Below are 24287 nucleotides of genomic sequence, written 5' to 3' on the forward strand. Positions count from 1 at the left end.
ATTTAAGTGGCCACTTAGATCATATGTAGGGGAAGAAGGTCTTGTAGGACTTAGTGAAATTTTATGTAAATAGGGACATGACAAGAAAACGAAAAATACTGCGTACATAAATTAAAACTACCATTCTTAGAGCGTATTATTAGATTTCAAAACAACTCTTCACGTTGCTACTATTCAAGGTTTTATAGGATTGAGTGAAATTTCTTACGTCGAGTTAATAATTGAAGGCTCGGTTCAAATCAACTATACTACTTGCATTTAATCCTATTTCATATATTGAAGTAGATTCATCTAATTATTTATTCATAAAATTATTTTTCTATTATTTAAAGAAAGCCTTTAACAAATATTTACAATCCATGCAGTAAAGGGATTTAAATAAAAGCTAATAAGTAATAACATCAGAAGTGTAAATGTATACCTAAATTAAGTTCATTTTCTGTTATTCTTATAATATATGTAAGTGTACATATATCTGAAGTGTATTCATAAGGATTTTGCAAACAGAGGGTATAATCGATTTTCTCTGTAATAGTTTCTAATTTAGTCTTCGGATACATCACCATGTTAAATAAAAAGAAAAAAAAATAAAAATAATTGACCATATCAAATTATTTTGACTAAATGATGCAAATTGATTAAATAAATGACGATGCTAGAATTTGCAAAAACGGGTAAAGTTGGTTAGATCGAAGAGAAAGAATAATAAATATTACAATGATATTTAACTTTTATGTTATGAAGAGAAGTCACTTATGCAAACTTAAGAACAAATATGAAGATTTATGTTTGGCTACGGCTATATGCAAAACTAATTTCAATTGTGCAAGATGAAATTAATTTTTTCCATGTATAAATACTGTAATATCCTTACTTGTTAAAAAAAATAGAAAGTTTCAAATGTGCAATACCAAAAACTCAAAAACATAAAAAATCCTATCAGAAAACCACAAGACTGACTCTCATCTTCTCCATCTTCCAAAATCCATAAAACATTTCTCCTTCCTCTTCTATAAACCTACAAAACCTAAACATTCAAAATCATCAAAACTCAACAAATCTAACAAAGATGACAAGTATGGAGTCCGAAGACAAAAAAATAGAGATTCTAGGGTGGAAGAATCCAAGAAGGTATGCATTTATGTGTTTTTTTAACTAGAATATCGTTTTTCCAAAAACAATCCCGCGCAGACGCGGTCGACATGTACAAGTCGAATTTTATAGGTAAAAATCGACATTGAGATATCGATTTTGGAGTATAAAATTCGACATTGCACAATGTCGAATTTGTGCTTTGAATTCGACATCTCAATGTCAATTTTTACCTATCAAATTCAACATCTCAATGTCGATTTTTACCTATCAAATTTGATATACTTTTGACGTCGAATTTGGGTCTTTTTTTTTCGACGCTTAAGTGTCGATTTGTAGCATAGTTTTTCGACACCTTGGTGTCGATTTTTACCAGTTTCAATTTTTTCCCTCTTTTTTTTTTAAGGTTGAACAAAATGAGGGATTAGCAATTAACTACTCTGGCTGCGGCCGCGGAGCTTGGGCGGTGTTGCTGTGTCGATGTGAAGGGTTTCACAAGGGGCTGGGCTTTCTCTTTTTTAAATTTTATGTTTTTTTTTTTTTTTTTTTTTTAATTATTTGCTATTTGGTCTTGCATGAGCAAACAAAAGCCAATTTAATTTAGGAGTATATTTGTCATTTCATCTTAATAAAATAGAATATTTTAGAATATTTCTTTAATTTGATCTTGTGCAAGTAAGATTAATATTGCATATAGCCGCAGCCTTTATTTTTTCTTTCGAACTCTATGCCAAGTCAACACCAAGCAAAATAACATGACTGCAAATTTTACATTCAAAACATAAATTTGAAATAGTATCATTTAATTTATATTAATTTTTAATTTTATATAAAGTGTTGTGGAATAAGGTTTGATATTTATATTTTTATTAGATAGTTTTTATAGTACCACTTGTTTAGTTGAGTAAATTATTAATAAAAATATAAATAATTAATAAAAAAACATGAACCACGTGCAACGCACATATCACTTACTAGTAAACACGGCCACGGGACCCAGATTTGGACCCACCCTGCCCCCGATCCTGTCCCGGCCACAGTGGACCTGGACCAGGACTAGAGTTTGCATAGGTCAGTTTCGAGTCTTGTTTTTGTGGACCCGAGACCAGAAGGGCCGACCTGGCGGGTGGACCCGGGGACCCGACCCAAGGACCCGTCGGGTCCACCCGAATTGAATGTATAAATTCACAAAAAATGCAAGGTTTAGGGTTCGAAACCAGGTCGGGTAAATAAAATTATTGTAATGTTCCTAGCTATAAACATATAAATATAATAAAATTGTAAAATGATTATAATATTAATTGTATAACTAATGTTAATAAATTATTAATTGTTATTCAATATTATTAATATTAAAAATTTCCACTAATAATAAAGACATAATATTTGATTTTGAAAAATATTACGGTTCAACCGGTGTAATTTAAAAGAGAGATTGAATTTTGAATTTAAAATCTCTCAATTTTTATTTTCACTTATAAATATCCCAATCCAATCTTCACTGATTCATTTTCACAACCTTCATTTTATTTACTTTATTTCTCAAGGTCATAATCGTTTCAGTTTTTCCAAAATTTGTTTAGTGTTTAATTCAACTTTTATTTTTATAATTTTGAATTTAAAGTTAAGCTCAAAATTTTTCAAGTTTCAATTTTCTTTTTCTTTTCTTTCTTGTAATTATTTGAAAAAAAAAACCGTCTTGGACTCGGACCCAGCTCGAACCAGGGTGGACCCGCCCCGGAGCTCGACCCGCCTCCCCACGAGTCAGTTTCGGGTCCTATTAAAGTCGGACCCGTGGCCGTGTCTACTAGTATGAGATAACCAATTAGTTTACTCGAAACGTATACGGGAAATATATGGGAAAACAAATTGGCTGCTTAGGGTTGCTAAGTGTTTCTTTCAGTGAAAGAAAGAGACAATTAAGTTCACAAGCTGACAAATACAAGAAGATTTCACCGAGTGAAGAAACAATTTTTTTTTTTAATATAGTTTTTATTCCCAAATTTGCACCAATTTCACATTTTGTTTCCATGTTTATGAAAAACACTTTTGGTCTCTCATGTTTACATAATTTAACACTTTTAGGTCATTCCATCAAAATACCATTAATCGGTCAGTTAAGGCACTGATGGACACACGCTTTATTTAGATAGTTTTAATGGAAAATTGACAAGAATTTCTGAAAGTGTGAATATTTGAAGCATGAAGGACCAAATGTGTTATTTGTGAACATAAGAGACCAAATATTAAATCTGAAATATGTTTAAATTAAACTGTATTTTTTCAAAAAAAATAATTATTAAAAAGATGACAAAGAAAGATTTTCTCGTCAATCAGAGAAAAACAGAAAAAATCAATGACGATAAAAATACTCAGAAAACCTGTGTATCACGTACAGCTGTGCATGTGAATTAATGTGGGAAGATGCCTTCTTTCTCAAGATATATTCTCATATGGCAATATAATATCGCGTGTGATATTTATGGGAGAGAAGGAAACTAATTAAATAATTACAAGGAAATATAGATTACATTCTAAAGAAACCAACACGGTCACTAGCAATTAAATATAGTTTACAAAAAAATCATAGCATATAGTTTTCATCTGAATTTTCTTATTTCTAGTCTTCGACAATCTACAGAAACATACACAATGGTTGATGAAGAGTATTTTCAGTTCTCTTTGAAAGTTTTTGTAAATAAAAAGCAAACAAAAGTACTGTTTGCGGAAGCCGACAACGATTTCGCCGACGTTTTACTGAGTTTTCTAACGTTGCCGTTGGGAAAAATTGTCAGAATTCTGAAGAAACACTATGGAGGAGGAGAAGCACCTCTCGATATTGGAAGCTTAACCACTTTATACAACGGTGTAGCAAATCTCGAAGACGCCAGTTTCTGGGATGAGGGTTGTAAGGAGATTCTTCTGAATCCGATGAGTTGGTCCGAAATCGAAGCCGAGTATCGTAAACTAAAAATTGATATAAGTGAAACTCAGCCCATCGAGTACTTCACTTGTAATAACTTGAATTGTAAAGCAAATATACTCAGATTTCCATGTTTAAGCATTTATTATGATACTGTTAGATGCTGCTGTGGAGAAACAATGAAGAGAGTAGTCGAAAAGGAGTCTCGAGCTAATGATTGTAAGGACGGAGTTTTTACCCGAAATTCAGAGTCTTTCATAATCTCTGACGATCTTCGGATACTTCCTAATACGACGGGTTTCGTGCAAACCCTCAAAAGTTTCGGTATTGCAGACACCTATGGCGCAGAGCTAAGGAATGTGACGTTTGGATTCAATGAGGTTTGTGTCTTAACTATTTTGTTTTAACTATGTTTGTTTTAAGGGGCAAAATTGCGTATTTAGGGATTTCGTCTTCTTAGTTGTCACGTTTCAATTTTACATGCAATAACTTTGAAAATGTAGTAATTTTTGTCCTATTTTACATGATTTGTTTTTTTTTTATTTTTTTTTTTTATGATGCAATTGACGAATTTTACTTATATGGCCGTTTTAAAAATCATAAACTTAGCATTAATAATACTATGATTATGTTAGGTAAAATTCAATTAAAATTCGATGTGCAGTAGGACCAAATTAAGATGATAATTTTGCATACTTATTGCATGTAAAATTAATTGAAATAGGACAACTTAGAGGACTAAATGCAGGCCAATATATATACACGATAAAAATTACATATTTTATTTGCTAAATATTACTATCTCAATCGAGTGACAAATATTTCCTTGTCTATATTAGATTATGGATTTGCTCAAGGCCTCGTTACTATCCCATACTCCGCTAACCGATATCATACTCAACAAAAACCAGATCTACGACTACGCTCGAACAAAATATGAACCGGGATTTTCACTTGAGCGGATTGCGACGAAAGCAAATTCTAGATCCAAGAAGATGAATTTAAAAGTCGTTTTACAAAAATCTACCAATAAGTTATTGTTTGCGCAAGCTGACGATAATTTTGTGGATTTCCTTTTTTCTTTTCTAGCCATCCCACTAGGAGGAGCTGAGCACCTTTTGGGAAGTAACACTTGTCTTAAGAGTATAGACAGTTTGCACCAGAGTGTAGCAGATCTTACGGACCACAACTATCTACCGAGTGTAGATACGAAAAACATGCTAATGAATCCGGTGCTACATCATGGATACATTTCCGAAAACATGATTCTTCCTCTGAGTGAACAAGGGCTATATGCTACCTTTAATAGTACATGGGGTACTATAAAGTGTTCTTCTGTCAAGTTTGTGAGAGGGCAGGGGAAATATGTAAAGGGACCGAGATTGTACAAGATTAGTGATGATTTGACTGTCACGCCTTTCTGTATGGCCTCAACTCTTTCCGTTATCGAATCCCTTAAGATCCCGTTATCTGATGTCAAAGAAATCGAGCTTCAAATTGGGCTGGAAGAGGTACTGTAACTTGAATTTTTATTTCTTATTACTATATATTTTATGTATTATGAGTTATGACACATGTGTGTTGAGCTTACTAATTATTCTTTGTGGTGTAGGGTTTAAGCATATTGAAGGCATCTCTTACATCGACTTCTGCTCTAACCGATGGACTAAAGATCGATGGCATGTTCATGAAACAACAAAGCAAGGACACTGATGTTAGTGGCAGCCTGAAGATCGATGGCGTGTTCATGAAACAACCAAGCAAGGACACTGATGTTAGTGGCGGCCTGAAGATCGATGACGTGTTCATGAAACAAAGCAAGGACACCGATGTTAGTCAAAATCGTCGGCCTCGCTACAGCTTCATCGACAAGTGTTTTTCGTGCTTCAATCCATCATATATGAAGCCAGTGGCGAATCCAGGATTTTTGCCAAGGGTGTTCGGATTAAATATAGTAGAAAATATGATGGTTGGGTAAAAGTTTACGAGGGTTCGGGGGCAGCGCCCCCGATTTTTTTTAATACTATAAACATTAAATAATAAAAATATGTAAAATTTTCAAATTTAAAGGGATTATTTTACAAATTTTGGACTAAGTTAAGAAATATTTAGACATAGAATTGGTGAAAATATTAAAGTTGCAAGTAACAAAATATGTAATTCATTAGCATATTTTGAATTTTTAAAATATAAAAAAAAATAACCACATAGTTGTAAATTTAGAAAATAATAATTGAAATAATATATATATATATATATATATATATATATATATATATATATATATATATATATATATATATATATATATATATATATATATATATATATATATATATATATATATATATATATATATATATATATATATATATATATATAACATTAAGAATTTTTGAATAATTTAGATTATATAAAATATTCAAAAATACCCACATATTCAAAAAATTGAAAACAATTGAAATATTGTATGTAATGAAAATTAAATCTTGTTCCTTTTAAAAACTTTCTACCAATTAACTACAAGCCAATTTATTTACAGAAGATTTGGAATTTAAAAAGGAGTATATACATAAAAAAATAGAAAAGAAAAAAAAAACATATTAGGGGTCTCTTGACTCTGGTAAGGCTGCATTATTTTTTTACTAAATTTCAATTTAACCCCTCATCAGTTATAAATATAAAAAAAACCCCATAATATTATATATAATTCTTTTTTTTTTTTTTATTTAAATCCAAGGGTGTGCAACTGCACACCCTAGGACTATGGTAGATACGCCACTGTATGAAGCTGTAGCTTTATATTTGAAAGCACTTTTTGCTCTTTTCTAAATTTGCATAGATTGTATTATCAGCTGGCACTTTTCAACTGCCTTGAAATTGCATTATTATTTTACTCATTGGAACTTTACTTTTCTTGCTTCCTATATTTAATGACCACAATCTATCAATATTTTCTTTTTCGTTATTTTTCCATTTATTTTCCAACATTTTTTGCAACAAAACCTCGATAAATTAATAAATTCGTTTAAATAATATTTCTCTCAACCCATACTCAAGGACTATGTTAAGTCATAAGTGTATATTTTGATACTTAATCATGTCTTTTAATAGGAGCTTTTAGTATATTTTGTCGATAATTAGTGCTTAAAGTTTTGATTTATTGTGATTGAATTGAATAAGTTGAGGGTCAAAACTACAATTTAGAAGAAAATATGGACACAATTAGAGGAGTCAAACATCCGAGAAGGAAAGACTGCCCTACCAAAAGTTACAAGGAAACTGCATTTTCCCCAATTTTTTCTACCTTATAAAAAGCCATCTCAAGCACACTTGGAAGTCCTCTTTTTACGCAATTTCAAGAGCAAAGAAGCAATAACGAAGACGAAGAATTCGAATACTCCAAGCATAATTTTATCTTCCATGATTTATTTTAATTTCGTTTTTACTTTAATCATGAGTAGCTAACTCTTTTAATTCTTGGATTTTATTTCGGACCCTATGTGCGATTTATGAACCATTTTTCTATGATTTTATACAAGTATTAATCCCGGGTTGTTTCTTCTACTTGTTTTATTAAGTGCATGAAATTGGCCACTTTATGTGCTTTTATGTTATTGTTAATCGCATGAATCAAAAGATCGGGTTAATAAATAGAACTTGGGTAGAAGAGCCTTTGTAGTAACATAAGAATATAGTTAATCTCTTATGTAGCCATTATTAAGATTTGTGTTTCATGTTGTGTTCTAGAATTAATTGCGTATGAATACAATAATTGAATCTAGAGTATTATAATCATAATATACGCGGAAGCGGGTTATGATTAATTTAGCATCTCAGGTAAGTAATCCGATTTATTAACTTGCATATTTGAAGGAATTGGAGAATTAATAATCACATAGGCGGAAGAATAAAATCCTATGCTTGTTTTCTCTAATTAATCTTCGTGTTTAATTGTTTTCTTGCTCTTGCCTTTTTAATTTGTTTTAATTTAGTTTAGTTAATTACTCAAAATTCGACTATGTAGGGGTGGGCTTGATCACAATTGGTAGGATTTAGCGTCTAGAATTAAATAATTAAATATTTTGTGGGATCGATAATTGGACTTAAAAATCCATTATATTACTTGTACGATACATGCACTTGCATGTAGGTATTATCACCAACAAACTACGCGTTAATTTTTTTTGTTTTCACTAGATTAATATTAAGTAAATTCATAGAATCCATACTTGTGAGAATTGCTACTATGACTAGTTAAAAGGTTATTTTCATGCACTTGGAAACAATTTTGAACGAACTATTAAAAATATTTATATCGGTTTAAGTTATGAGAATAATATAACAGCAATGATATCAAATGTAAAAGTAGAGAGGTAAATTAAAAAAGGAGGAACATACATTACAATTTGCACCCCTTAACTATAAGGTTTGTCACAAACATCCCTTTGAACTATAAAATGTAACGAAATGTCCCCTCCATTCACAATATGTTAGTCTGTGATGACGTGACATGTTGACTTTCTTATTTATAGTTATTTTTTTTATTTTTTCATTTTTCTCATACGCTTTTACCCCTCAATTTGTTGTATGTGTTTATATCAATGTTCTAAATATCGGTTGTGACGGCCGATATATCGGTGGTGGTCGTAAACCTTTACGGTATTAGTAATGCGGTTTGCAAAATCGGTTTTTGAACAGTGAAGCGGTGCTTGGCGGTCTGAGGCGGGTCAAACCGATCGATATATCGGGTCAATAAATTGGAAAAAAAAAATATATGTTTTTTTTACTTAAAAGTAAACTAGGATATTTTTTCCTTTTTTGTCCTCCAAATTTCAACCCATTTTTTTTTAATCAAAATCAATCACTTACCATTGCTAATAATCACAAACCATAATCTCGCTTCAAGTATCCAATATTTGTAATAAAAGAAATTGATAAAAAATTGATGGGCTACTTCACAAAATTTGGGGTTTTTTTTGTATTAATTTGAATTTTGAGTGGGCTAATTAATAAAAATTGAGGTTCTTTTGCATTAATAAAAATTTTGGGCAGACAAATTAATAAAATTGGGTGGGCTAAATAGATGTACAGGTATAATATAGGGGGGAAATTATCAATTGAGGATGGGCTTGAGTACGCCCTTGGGCAAGGGTGGACTCGCCCCTATACATAAATATAAACTGACAATGTTCTAAACATCGTCCAAGTCGAAATGCCACAACCAACTCCAAGATTGCAATCAAAGCACTTCTTGCACATTAATCTAAATGTTGGTACAGCTGAACACAATGCTACAGTCAAATCTATCGTTATAGGATGAATAACTTGTTATCTAATACTAAAATTTAATAATAATACTAATACTAATAAGACATGTAGCCATGGTGCCTCTCCTCTTTTTTTTTGGTCCCTCCACTAAGGGGTCGCGTGGATTCTTCTCTGGAATGGGGTGGTTCTAGAGCGAAGGAAAGAGATATGTGTGGCCTATGGCACATTAAAGATTTTTTTTTTAAGAATGTTTGGAATTGAATATAGCAAAAAATAGAAATAACATTAATAAAAATAGTGGACCAAAAGATTACAAGGGTTCAGGGACAGCGCCTTCTATTTTTTTAATAGTATATCTAAGACTAATGTTTTGGTATACTAGACTTTAAGCATACTAAGGCATCTCTTATAGACACTGTCACGAGTCGAGTAGGGCCCGGGTCTAACATTTCGGTGACTCGAAACCGACCCGTGGTGAGGTGGGTCTGGGCCTAGGTCGGGTCCGGGTACAAACTAGCTAGATTTTTTATTTTTTTTAATTGTTAATAGTATTTTACAATAAAGAAAGCAAAAAGTAAATTGAAACTTGAAGATACTTGAGCTTAACTTTAAATTCAAAACTATATAAAAAAAAAAAAAAAACAATGATTAAATTTTATTATTTTATACGATTTGATTCAAAATTATCTACGATTTGATTCTTACGATTTTTAAAAATTAAATTTTACTATATTTTATAATAAAATTCAATTAAAAAGATATTACTTGATTAATAAATAGTTAATTTGATTTATACATCATTGTCAATAGTTGAGCTTTATTCATTTAAATCCTTGAATAAAATTTACGGATTGAAAGAACTTGAGCTTAATGGATTCAAATCTTACGATCAAAAGATTTATTGTTACAATTTTTACGAATTATATTTTACTATTTTAATGATAAAATAATCAATAATTTTAATAAGTTTTTGTCAATAATTGAGGTTAATCGATTTAAATTAATTGGAATGAGTTATAATCTATTTTTTTAAATAAACATCTTATTTCATAAGTGAAAATAATAATTGAGAGATTCTTTAAAATTAAAAATAAAATAAAAAAAATCAATCATTCTTTTAAGTTACACGGATGGAACCGTAACTCTTTATATTTTTCAAAGTTAAAAATATATATGCATTTATTATTAGTGGAGATTTTTAATACTAACAGTAGTGAATATGACAATTAATAATTTATTAAACATTAGTTTTATAGTTAGGAATATTATGATAATTTGATTTGCCTGGATGGTTAGTACTCTTCTAAATCATTTGGGCACCCCGGATTCGACCTCCTAGCCTTGCATTTTTTTGGACACGGGTCCTCGGATCGGGTCCCCAGTCCGGGTCCTAGGGTCCACAAAAACAAAACTCGAAACCGACCGACATTGACTTCTGCTCTAATCGATGGAGTGAAGATCCATCACCTATTAATTATGAAACAACCTAAGCAAGAAAAATAAGGTCGGTCGCGTGGGTTCTTGCGAAGATTGCTTCAAGCTTGTTTGGAGTTCCATACATGTGCTTTCAAGCGTGCAATGTTCATAGTCATAGTTCTGTTGCCATTATCTATTATTATGTTCAGATCTAGTTTCAGGGTATATTATAAAAATAGTCTATCCTTCAACAAATATGATATTAACTATAAAAATTCTAGAACAGTCCCATGGTTTTTGGGAATATATAGAATCCAAATTATAGAAGGAAATTAATTCCCATTATTTTATTTTCGAGTAAAATGCCAAACCATCCTTTAATTCATAAAGGTAAAAAAAAAAAACCCTTGAAAAAATAAGTGGCATAAACTCCCATGTAATCGGTAGTCAAAGCAAACAACCTCTCGCATTCGTTCGTGTCATTCACTCGTTGTTTGTGTGATTTTTGTACAAGTTTTTATATGAAAATACAAAATTGCCCCTATGAATCTCTCTAGGTTTTTATTTAGGGGTGAAAATTGGAAGACATTTCCGAATTTTGTCAATTCCGATAAAAAATACTCCGAATTTTGAACCGTATTTTTCATTCCGATTTCTGATTCTTCCGAATTTATTTGGATGTAATTGGAATGCTATATAAAATTATCGTAAATTCCGATTTGCGATCCGATTTTAGTTTTGAATATTTCTATGGTTTTTCGAAATATATAATATAATTTTATGATATATTTTGTAGGAAAAAATAGCAAGAACCCCCATCTAGGAAAAATGTAGTTAAGGAAACAGCCCCTCCAAAAAATAATTAGAGAAAACCCAATATTCCACCCAAATGATATTTTTATAATTCTAAAATCACTCTTAATTGTCCAATATATTCTTTCAAAACCATAATCTCCTTTTTTTCATTTATCGTACATACACACACACTCTCTCTCCTTCTTTTCCTCATCTTATTCTTCTACGTATACTTTTTCTTTCTCTTTCCTCATTTTTCCTCATCTCCTTCCTTTTTCTCTCTCCTCTTTTTTCCTCTTCTTCTCACGTACACTCTCTCTCCTCTTTTTTTCTCTTCTTCTTCTTTGCGTACTCTCTCTCCCTCTCTCTCCTCCTTTTTCCTCTTCTTCTTCTCTGTAAATATGGGAAAGGTTGTCACTGATATCTTCAATGGGATAAAAGCCGTATACACATTAGTATTCTTTTTTTTTTTTTTTTTTCTTACAGTAAATCGTGTAAGAAATTAAGAGAGAGAAAAGCAACACCCAGTTTGTTTTGGGATTAATTTCTGCAAATATGTCATGAGTAGGAGTAGATCTGTCAGAACTTTCTGTTGATTTTGATAAGATTATAATTTGTTGGGAACAAAGTATGAATTTCCAGATTCTTCATCTTCTCTCTTCTCTGTGCTTTTTTTTTTCTCTCTTTTCTGCTTGTTATATTTTAATGGAGTTCTTCAGTAATGTTGTTAGTGGAGGATTCCAGTTCTTGAAACTGGGAGATCGAACTCCCACTATGGTTGACAAAGTGTGGTGTGGCGGCGGTGTGTGACGATGGGAGGCAGATTTAGGGTTTTTTTGTGGATCATGCTAATAAATAGGGGTGAGTTCGGGACGGGATTTCGGGAGTTCGGGCATTTTGAGATTGGGATTTCGGGATTCGGGATATAAATTTTAAATTCCAATCCCGTCCCATACTATGAAATCCCGGTATATACCCCCTAAATATTTTGGGAATTCGGGTTGGGATCGGAAAATCTCATATTTTGCCTAAAAAGTAAGAAATATTTCATTTTTTTCCATTATTGTTGTTATTATTATTTTATACACTAGACCAACTAGAATATATTATATACATACTATTGTTTTTGCACTATTTATTTTTACAACGAAACTCAGAACAAATAAAATTTAAAAAAAAATTGAAACGATATATTATATTGTATTTCTCATCTCCTTGACACTATATATAAATTATAGATGCAATCTACCATAGAAAAGAAGTTTATATATATATATATATATATATATATATATATATATATATATATATATATATATATATATATATATATATATATATATGTGTGTGTGTGTGTGTGTGTGTGTGTGTGTGTGTGTGAGTGTGTGTGTGTGTGTGTGTGTGTGTTTATTATTTTTTTTCTTTTTTTTCCTAATTCGGGATATATCTCGAGTCGTCATCGAAGTTTTGGTGTTCTAATTCCATCTTTTAGATAACCCCAAAAAAAATATCCCGATCGTGATTGAACTAATTCCTGAATCTCGATCCAGTAATTATTCCGAATCCCGATCTTGAATCCCGTAATCCCGAATTCCCGAAGTTTTAGTCCCAAATAGTAAAATTCCGATCGGGACGGGACGGGATCCCCAATCCCGATCCCAAAAGCCCAGCCCTACTGATAACGACGCGGGTAGAGAAAGTGGAGGCATGAACCTTAATCGACTATGTACGTGTTCAATAGTCGATTAAGTTAATCAAGATAATGCTCTGGTAGTCAATTAAGGTTAATCGACTCCAAATTTATTTATTTTTTGAAGTTTTTGTTTATTGATTCCAGTTATATAAATCAAATATTATGTTTGTATATTTTTTATTTTTGTAAAATATAGTTGATAATTTGTATTTTTTTTAGTTGTGATTCGTTATTTTTAATAGTCAGATTCTTAATCGACTATGCTTATATCTCATAGTCGATTAATATACCTGATAGAGGACAAAAAAAGTTATAAAAAAAAACGAAAAAAAAATTAAAAAAAAAAAGGCTGATGAGGTGGTAGGGGCGTAATTGGTGATAGTATTGATGAGGTGACAGAGGCATAATTGAAAAAATAGGTGGCTCAAATTGGGAAGGAGCTTTTCACAAATGATGCAAAATAGTTTGGGTATCTCCCTATTAAAAGAAGTATTGAGGGGGTTACATCAAAGAGCCCCTATTTTGTAATCCCATAATATAACTTATGTTATATTTTATACGAAAAATATAAATACCGAAGGGTCAAGAAAATTAAAATTTTAGAAAAATATTAATTAATATCAGAAACATTATTTTAAATATTTCCTTAAAATAAAATATATGTTTCAATTTGTTGTTTCCACATATATTTTTATTTAGTGGCTATTAATGAGAACCCCCTCTAGTTTTTTTTTTTTTTTTTTTTTTTTTTTTTTTTTTTTTTTAAATACGGATGAATCCAGCCCCTTTTCACTTATTCGTAATAGACTCACTTCCTCCTTTATCGCAAATTTACCCTCCGCATTATTCACTCTATATTATCCACTACTTTAAATTTTTTATATATAATTAAAATAAATTTAAATTTTCGTTTTTCTTATCATGTTATTTAAAACTAACAATAATAGCTTTAAATAATATTTTTCTTTTAATTTTTTATTTAAAAAATATTTTAATTTTGTATTTATTTTTATTTTTTTAGTTTCAGTTTTTTTTTTCGGAATCAACTATAAAGATTCCAAAACCAGCTATAAATATTTCCGAAATTGAATATAATTTCGATTTATTTTATTTTATTTTTCTTAATTTTAATTTTTCAGTTATTTTTGGCATTTTTTGCCATTTTTTTTTAATGAAAACCAACTATAAATTGTAAAACTACTATTAGATAACTATAAGATGAGATCAGTGAGTACCATGGTGCCGACCATGACAAAGTGGGGTGGCGTTGGCGGAGCGACGGCGGCGGCGGCGACGCAAAGGTGGAGAGGCGAATCTGTGGATATAAGAGAAAATAGAAGAATAGACTATGAATTTATGTGGTTAGAATTTTAGGAGGAAAAAATAAATTATATGTTATTGATAGAAGGGTAAATTAGAGAGATTATTTTAAATTTTAATAAATATATATTTAATTAACTAATTAGGGGGTTCTCACTAATTTTGAAAATGAAGTTATATCATCTTAATATAAGTAAATGAGTTGGGATTTATTTGACAAACCCCCCTCATATCCATTGTACAATTAAGATGGGTCCATATTTTTTTTATCTTTTTAAGAAAAATTCAAAATAATTTTAGTAACCACAAATAATAAAATTTTATTATTTTAATACAATTATACCCTTCACCCTATATTCCACGATCTTTTATCTTTCTTTGATTTTTCTTTTCACCGTCCAACTTTTTTCTCTTTTATTTTCTCTCTTCATCTTCTCCATCTCTTCTCCATCACGTTCGCCTCCACCGATGCAATTTTCAGATCGATTTGGTCGTAGAAGACGACATCCACAACTCATAAATCCCTCTCATATCTCTCTCGTCAAACCAAATTTGCCGCGAGGGGCTTCAATCCCAGCAATTTCAGCCTTCTCTCAACGAAGGTAACAATTATTAGATTATTTAATCAACGTTTACACAACTTGATAAGAAGGTAACAATTATTAGATTTTTTGGTTAATTATTATCAATTTATTCTTTTGTTCTGTTTTATGTATTTGGTTCAATTAAGCCTAAAGAGTTTTTGGATCTGGATTTGTTTATTTTATTTTTGAGAATAGATATGTTGAATTTGGTTAATTTTTTATTGTTTTATTGTTTAAATAATGTATACAACTATGTATTCATTATTTTTTCATTGTTTTTACGAACTTAATTTAATTTAGAAAACATAAATAGATAAATAATGAATAATGTCATCGGAAAAACAACACATTGATATAAAAACAACACATTAATTGGCAATTTGTGGAGAAATAATGGACTTTCTTGTTCATTTTTTTTGTGGACTTCTGTTGTTATTATTATTTTTCTGAACATTAAACCAAAACATAAATTTTATATGTCTGTGTTATTTGTTCTTCTATTGCATTGTATAGTTGACTTCGTTAATTTCATAATCGATTTCAATAAATTTATTGTAGATTTCAATAAGTATATTAAAAGTGGTTTTCGATAAATTTGTAGTTAATTTTGATAAGTATATAAAGTGGTTTTCATGTTTATATAGCTATTTATACAGAGTGGTTTTCGTGTTTATATAGCTGTTTATGCATAGTGGTTTTCATTGTTGTTCCCTCTTTCATTTTCCGTTTCAACAAATTGATGCAATATTAGTAGGTTGAAAAGATTTTATTTATGAAAATTTCCAAAATTACCAACGATGGCGTGACACCAAGGTCTTCTTTGGAAATTGGTTTTTATTTGCTAATTAATTTTTTTTTCTTATTCAGATTGATTTAGTGACCCTCATCGACTTTGTTGGTGGTGGTATACTGGTCTTGCACTTCTTCCTGGACATAGTAGTGGTTTACGATTTTTTTGTTTGTTAGTTTTGTGTTGTGTTAGTAATGAATTACGTATGTTTTTAGTGGATTTCAATAAGTTTGTTGTGGATTATGTTAATATTAAAGTGGATTACGTTGATTTTACAGTGAATTTTACAATAATTTTACACTGGTTGTCGATAAATTTGAAGTAGTTTTCGATGAATATATAATGGATTTTTAATTTCGTAACCCTGGTGGAAAAAAGAAAAACTATATATAAAGGAAAAAAAAAAATTGGACGATAATAATCATATTTTTTTAAACCCGGTAGAATAAATAAATAAGTAAATAAAAATACTGAAATTAAATAAAAACAATATTTTGTTGTAACATTGAAATAAAAAAAAACCAAAAAAAAAAGAATAAAAAAACTTTTTTTTAATAGAATAATAAAAAAAAAACGTAAATCATATATAATAATATGATAGGGTTTGTTGTGGATTTCAATAAATGTGAGGAGTTATTTTGGAGAGTATGCTAGGGCATTTCAGATAATTTGAGTCAAATGGACTTATGTCAAATATTAATTATTAAAAATGGATTTATAATGAAGTCAAAATTGAATGAAGGGGGTTTGTCAAATAGCCCCTTTATTTATTAGGTTATGTCGAACTCTTTTATGGATTTTCTTGTATTTTGATGCAAAATTTCATAAAAGATTAAAAATATTGTAAAAATTTCCATTATATCCGAATTTGTAACAAGATATTATAAATTAATGTAATTTTCAAAATTTCCGGAATTCTCTGAGGTATTTAAAATCCGATTTTTTTGAAACGAAAATTTGAACCTATTTTATATTTCCAAAACAATATTTTCGATCCATTCCGTCCGATTTCCAGCTCTTAGTTTTTAAGTTTCAATTTTAAACAAGGGTCCATTTGATATACACCTCTCATATGGAAAATATATAGGGATAGGTTCACCCCTAAAAATCTTCCTTTGAGATACCCCCCTCGAGAGGCAAAAGTAATATTGTGCCCTTATTTGTAATTTTCGCCCAACTGCATTCAGCATTTTCACCTACTGCATTTATCATTTTGGACCTGCATTTCGTCTTTTATACTGCATATATCATCATTTTTATTGTTAATTATTTTTTTATTACTGCATATATATTATACCTTTTTTATTATCATTGTAGTTTTTTATAAAATAATTTTTTTTAATATTTTGATTTTTTTAACTTTTCATTTTTTTAAATTTTTTCGATTTTTTAAATTTTTTTTATAATTTTTTTTTCTTTTTTTTTAATTTAAATTCAAATTTTGGTAACATTACTGAACTGAAAGTATACTACACATGACTATAGTTTACTACAAGTTCAATAGTCCTGTATAGTTATATGTAGACATATATTGTCTTTTTACTCCAAAATTCATATACACCAACAAAAAAATTCACAATTTATCTTGATATTATAAATCAACTAACAAACAAAAAATGAAAAAGATACAATCACATGCATATATATTCTTCAAACATGACCAAGTATTACTGTACATTAAAAACCTATAGCATATATATAATTGTATGTTACTACAAGTGACTATAGTTATTTACAATTATCTATAGTTATATATAATGACATAAAGTCTCGATTACTGTAGCATGAATCCAACTTCACAAAGGCACTTCATCGAATCTTATTCTCTGCATGTCATAAAATTATAATAATAGCAAAACCTGCGACAAAAAAAAACACGAGTTAAATAGCAAAATGGAACATGCGAGTTAGATTACATGAAAAATACAAAAAAAACATGATTTTTTTTGTTGATAAATTTATTGAACTGAAATCGACTACAAATGACTATAGTATACTATAAGTCCTATAATCATTTATATGTAGCCATGACTATACATGCCTACATATGACTGACTGTATATGACTAAATATAACTGTATATTTACCTGACTCAAATCACCCATGTAAGTAACCACTACTGGTTAAATTTCTATTACAGACAAACAAAACTCTCACACATTAGGCATTTCAAATCATCTTCAAATAAATTACATATGATTTATAATAAAAAATCAAATTACATGAAAAATACAAAAAAAAAACATGATTTTTTTTGTTGATAAATTTACTGAACTAAAATCGACTACAAATGACTATATTATACTACAAGTCCTATATATAGTCATGTATACATGTAGTCATCACTATACATGACTACATGTGACTGACTATATATGACTGTATATGACTAAATATAACTATATATTCACCTGATTCAAATCACCCATGTAAGTAACCACTATTGGTTAAATTTTCATTACAGCCAAACAAAGCTCTCACACTTTAGGCATTTGGAATCATCTTCAAATAAATACAAAAAATAAATTACATATGATTTATAATAAAAAATCAAATTAATCCAAAGAAAAATATTTTAATATTAATTGTCACAAATCTTCAAAAACATAGTAGATCTGGTTTTTTATATATATATATATATAAATTGCAGTAAATATATACAATCGAACACCACCAATTCCAGATCTGAAATTCACCATTAAATCTGACTACACATCGTCGGATCACAATTTAAAATTTTTGAATTCAGTTGGTTTTATAAAAAAAAATTAAAAAATTTTGGTGAAATAGTGATAAGAATTCATATCTTAAAAAGAACAAATTAAAAATGGTTTGGCATTCATAAATTAAAAAGTTGAGTGAATGGTTTAGTACCGAGTTCAAGGCGATGGGAGGAGCAACGACGACCGGCACAAGGTTGTGGCGGAGCAGCGGCGCAAGGCTTTGGTGGCAAAGCAGCGGAGCACGACGGAGCACGGCGGAGCAGCAGAGCGACGGAGAAGGCGGGGAAGTGGAGAAACGGAGAAGCGAAGAAGACGGGGAAGCGGAGCGAAGAGAGAGAAGAGAACAAAAATTTTGAGAGAGAGAGGAGAGAAAATGTTGGAAGAGGGAGAGAGAAGAGAAAGCGGCTGGGGGAATGAAGAGAGAAATTAACGAGAGTTGGTGAGAGAGTTACGATTTTAAATTGTAATTAAAAGGGCAAAATTGGTATTTCAATTTGTCTAGGGGGTCTATCAAATTAAGATTAGAATTTATGTTTTTTTGCTAGGAAAGAAAAATTCATAGGACTCATCCGGCTATCCCTATATATTTTCAAAACTAGGGGGTTATCCCTCATTTCCTCTTTAAACAAACAAAATGAGAAAAATATATATTAAATATAAATAAATTAATTAGAAAAATAAAGAAAAAATAAAAAAAAGGAGATGACTTCTCTTGTTCCCAGACAAACCCACGCAGCCCTCCACACCGCCCTAGCTTACCACTCATCTTCTTCCTCAATTTGTGGTGCGTTGAAGTAGTTCGCCGAAAATAATTTGGTCGGAAGTGATACTGTGGCGGCGCCGGAGATCGAGGAAAAGAGAAAATGCGGTGGCGGGCGGCGGCGATTGAGAAAAGAGGGAAAACAAGGTGGGGCAGAGGTGGTGGAGCTCGCTGCCTCAAAACGCAGATCTGAAATGGTGCGTGGCTATGGAGGAGGGCTACGGAATTGGCGGTTAGTTGAAGAATGATATTGAAAATGTCAGGGTCTTAACTGTAAATTTTGAAAACTTCATTTTGGGACAAACAAAAATTGAGGGCAGCACTGGTTCACGAGGTTCGACCTGGAAAATTTTGAAAAAGGCAGGATTATTTAAGTTATCGTTAAATGCTAAGGAAATAGCACTTGGTGGTAGATTATTTACTATTCACTTTGTTTCAACTGTCTTTCTTGCGTTGTTATATTATACTTGCTTTATTCCTCGAACTAATGAGTGTACATTATTTTCTACAGTTAAGGTGTCGGCTGAGGAGATTCGTCGATTAAAGTCTTCTTGTGGTGTGACGGCTCGAGCTAATGATCTGTCTAATTCCTCGAGCGTACCGTCGGGTGATGTTGCGGGGAAAAGAAAAAGGTCATCTTCGCCTGATCGGGCCGATGTAGCTCGTGAAGTTAGGCGAGGCGCACCTCGCATTCCTTTCACAAAGAAATCTCACGAACTTCCACGTACTAACGCATCAAAGCAGAAAAAGGATGACGTAAGCTCGTCTTCTAGTGTTTCTGTTGGTAAAGGTCTTCTTTTTGTTAGTTCCGTCGTTGACTCTGATATGAGCGGTTCCATGTGGGATGTGGAGAATCCTCGCGCAGGATGTAAGCTTATTCGAGGTGCCATTTCAGACTTGGACATGAAACGATTGGGTGCCTTTTCCGATCTAGATGCGGCTGATTTTATGGGGAGCGACATTGCCCGGGTACATGGCTTTATACTTTTTAGCCGTATGGTCATAATATGACGTGTTCTTGCTGAATGTATTTGGTATATGAATTCGCAGGTTGTCACTGGTTGGACAGGTCTTCGCAAGCGCCTTGAAGACTACAAAAGGGCGGTTGATGTTATAAAAGATTCGGAAGAAAGAGCCGTAAAAGCAAAGGTCGAGAGTGATGCTCGTGCAGAGATGGTTGCTGCTGAGATGAGGATCGTCAAGGAAGCACAAGACAAAACAATGGCGGCTTTAAAGAGTATGACGGAGAAGTATTTTGAAGAGAAACAAACCGGCGCCTTTTTCTTGGCATCTGATAAAGGCAAGAAGTTCCTAGAGCAAATAAGAAAACAAGAGCTGGAAAGGTACCATAAGGAGGATTTTGCACGAGATGCCACTCTAGCTTCTGTTGACTTGTACGATGAGGTGGTTCTCATGTGCCAACGCCAGTTGAGGGAGACCGGTCGAGTGTCCGAAGATGTCATTAACCTACTCGGGCAAGATATTTCAGAACCGAGTGTAGTACCAAGTACTAAGATGATCCCTTTTGAGGAGTCGAATGCGGTAGAGCCACCAGTTGATGCTACAACGGTCTTGAAGGATAACTCGCCTCCTAAGGATGCGGATGTAGAAAAAAAAGAGGTCGCAGTGTAGCTTTTTATTTTTCCTTTATTTTAGATTGCTTTTTAGCATTAGGAAATACATTGTATTTCGTAGAGTAGTCGCATTTTAAATTTACTTCCAGTTGGACATCTTGATTTCTTTGAATTGCCATTTCCTTTGCTGATTGTCGATACTTTATTTCTCTTGCCTAAAGTTTTGATGACTCCAAATTGTCTCACACCTCGGAATTCTTTAAGTCCCGAAAATTGCTTGTTTTGTACTTTTATGTTTATTAGAGAGGTGATCAGTCTCCCTAATCAAGGAAAACTCTTGAACCCATTATCGAGTGAAGTGTCACTCCTTGTATTAGGTTGAGTTTTTGAATTCCTTGTTAATGTTCTTGAACCACCTAGGATAACCTTTTAGGTGGGTTAATGTTCTTGAACCACCTAGGATAACCTTTTAGGTGGCGAACAAATCATGATTCAGAAGTGATGTTAGGTGATGTAGATATGTCATCTTAAGTATCGAGATAACTCAAAAGAAAACAGCTCACACAAAAATCGTTGGCCGAAAAAAGATGTCTGTTGCATTAAGACATGGAACGATCATAGGGGCCTCATTAAAAACCTTGTTGGCCAAAACAAGGAAAAGAGTACCCCTTCTTACATCAAGCGAAAGAAAAATGCATAAAAAAGAAGAAGAAAAAGAAAGTCTTCCACATAAAAACTGTACATAGTAAAAACTTCCGAATCTATGGAAAGAAACGCTTTAAATTGATAATGTTCCAAGTGCGAGGAATCGTTCGCCCGTCAAGATGTTGTAGACGATATGCACTAGGATTGGCTATTTCCACTATTTTGTAGGGCCCTTCCCATTTTGCATCTAACTTGCCAATAGGCCGTGAAAGGTCAGCTCTGCGTACTACTAAGTCACCAACTTGAAACGTCCGTGATCGTACCCTGGCGTTGTAAGCACGAGCCATGCGAACCTTATAATTCTGAATTCGAGCTGTTGCACCCTCTCGTAATTCACCAAGAAGGTCTAAATTGACTCTCATAGCCACCTCGTTATTCTGCACTTCGTAGTATCTTGCTCTCCAAGAAGGTTCTCCAATCTCGACTGGGACGAACGCCTCGGTTCCATACGCTAAAGAAAAAGGTGACTCACCAGTTGCAGATCTGGGAGTGGTACGGTATGCCCAAAGCACATTATGAAGTTCTTCTACCCACCTCCCTTTTGCATTTCCAAGTCGAGTCTTCAAATGTTGCAGTATAGTACGATTGGTCACCTCAGTTTGCCCATTAGCCTGTGGATTATATACTGAGGTAAAAAAATGCTTGATGTGCAAGCCTTCACACCAATCTTTCAACTTTGAACCGGCGAACTGCGTTCCGTTATCTGATATTAATGCACGTGGTACACCGAATCTGCAAACAACATTTTTCCATAAAAAATTGATAACTTCTTTTTCAGAAATTTTTGCGAGCGGTTCAGCCTCTACCCACTTTGTAAAATAGTCAACTGCAACGATGAGAAACTTCCTTTGACCTGTAGCCACTGGAAATGAGCCTATCAAATCAATACCCCATTGTGCAAAAGGTATGGGACACTCCATCGGTTGAAGCAATGCGGCCGGTTGATGGGCTATGTTGGCGTGTAATTGACATGCAATGCACTTTTTAACCAACTCCTTTGCATCTTGGAGCATGGTAGGCCAAAAGTACCCTTGACGAAGTGCCTTTCCTGCCAACGTTTTCCCTCCGAGATGATTACCGCAAATACCTTCATGAATCTCTCGAAGTACGTAGTCCGCTGCTTGTGGCGTCAAACACTTCAGAAATGGTTGAGTGAAACCTCTTTTATATAACTCATCATCCACCATAGTGAAATGAGCGGCTCGAGTGCATATTTTACGTGCTTGGGACTGGTCAGATGGGAGTTCACCTAGTGTTAGGTATCGCACCAACTCATCTTTCCATGTTGGTTCAGCAGCCTCATTGCACATCACTACATCTAAAGTGTCAATTTCCGACCTGGCAAAAACTAAAAAAGTAATCCGCCGGCTATTAATATTAGACATTGAACTGGCGAGTTTGGATAAACTGTCTGCTCCTTCATTGGCGGCTCGCGGAATTTGCTTGACTTCACAATCTTCAAGCCGCGTTAGTAACTTTTTGACTATAGCAAGGTATTTCGCCATCTTTTCTTCTTTTGCATCATAAACTCCCGAGACTTGATTCACCACAAGTTGCGAATCACTATGTATAACTAGCTTTCGGGCTCCAGCAGCTAGGGATAAACGGATCCCTGCTATAAAAGCTTCGTATTCTGCCTCGTAATTTGAAGCGTGGAAATCGAGCTTGATCGCATATTCGATTTTATCTCCCTGCGAACTCTCCAAGACTATGCCAATTCCACTTCCACCGATGATAGAAGAGCCATCCACATAAGCTAGCCAGGCAGGAGTCGAATTGCTTTCTTCAAATCCTGCCATCTCAACGAGGAAATCTGCTAAAACTTGAGCTTTTATCGCTGGACGAGAGTTATACTCCAATCCATATTGGCTTAACTCAACAGCCCACTTGACCATTCTTCCCGACGCTTCGGAACTTGACAATATATGCTTCAAAGGGTGGTTGGATAAAACCACTACATGATGAGATTGGAAGTACGGGCGTAATTTTGGAGCAGCCGTTACTAAAGCAAAAACCAGCTTCTCCATATTGCTATAGCGTTGCTCAGCTCCTTGCAGCGCTCGGCTGATGTAGTATACTGGATGGTGTTCACGATTTACTTGCTTTACAAGAACAGCGCTTACTGCTTCTGCTGCTACAGCTAGATAAATGGACAATATATCTCCCGTCTCTGGCTTAATCAATAAGGGTGGCGAACTCAAATAATTCTTCAAATCTTCAAATGCTTGCTGACATTCATCGGACCAATGGAAATGCTTCCCTTGACGAAGAATTTTGAAAAACGGCAGTCCTTTTTCGGTTGATCGAGATAAAAACCGATTGAGAGCAGCCATCCGTCCTGTCAGTTCCTGCACTTGTTTTAAAGTCCGAGGAGGCGACATTTTCATGATAGCTTCTATCTTTTCCGGATTGGCCTCTATTCCTCGTTGCGAAATTAGATAACCCAAAAACTTTTCTCCTTTGACTCCGAATGTACACTTCTCAGGATTGAGCCTCATTCGATACTTTCTCAAAATAGTGAAACACTCCTCTAGATCCTCAGTATGCTTTGAGGAGATAACACTCTTAATTAACATGTCATCTATATAGGCTTCCATGTTGCGTCCCAGCATGCCATCAAACATTGAGTTGACAAGGCGTT

General features: G+C 32.8%; 1 protein-coding gene across 1 annotated transcript; it reads left to right on the forward strand.

Moving 5' to 3' along the window:
- Positions 1 to 3744: 3744 nt before the first annotated feature.
- Positions 3745 to 20999, forward strand: LOC105964197 (uncharacterized). Its single transcript, XM_088812375.1, has 7 exons — positions 3745 to 4395; positions 4855 to 5526; positions 5628 to 5846; positions 19406 to 19599; positions 19688 to 19776; positions 19879 to 20336; positions 20418 to 20999. Exons 1-7 carry the CDS (start codon positions 3745 to 3747, stop codon positions 20997 to 20999), a joined length of 2865 nt encoding a protein of 954 aa, XP_088668501.1.
- The last annotated feature ends 3288 nt before the right edge of the window (positions 21000 to 24287 follow it).

The sequence above is a fragment of the Erythranthe guttata genome, chromosome 13 (genome assembly GCF_056151865.1).
Source record: "Erythranthe guttata isolate IM_541 chromosome 13, IM_541, whole genome shotgun sequence".
Taxonomy (NCBI): domain Eukaryota; kingdom Viridiplantae; phylum Streptophyta; class Magnoliopsida; order Lamiales; family Phrymaceae; genus Erythranthe; species Erythranthe guttata.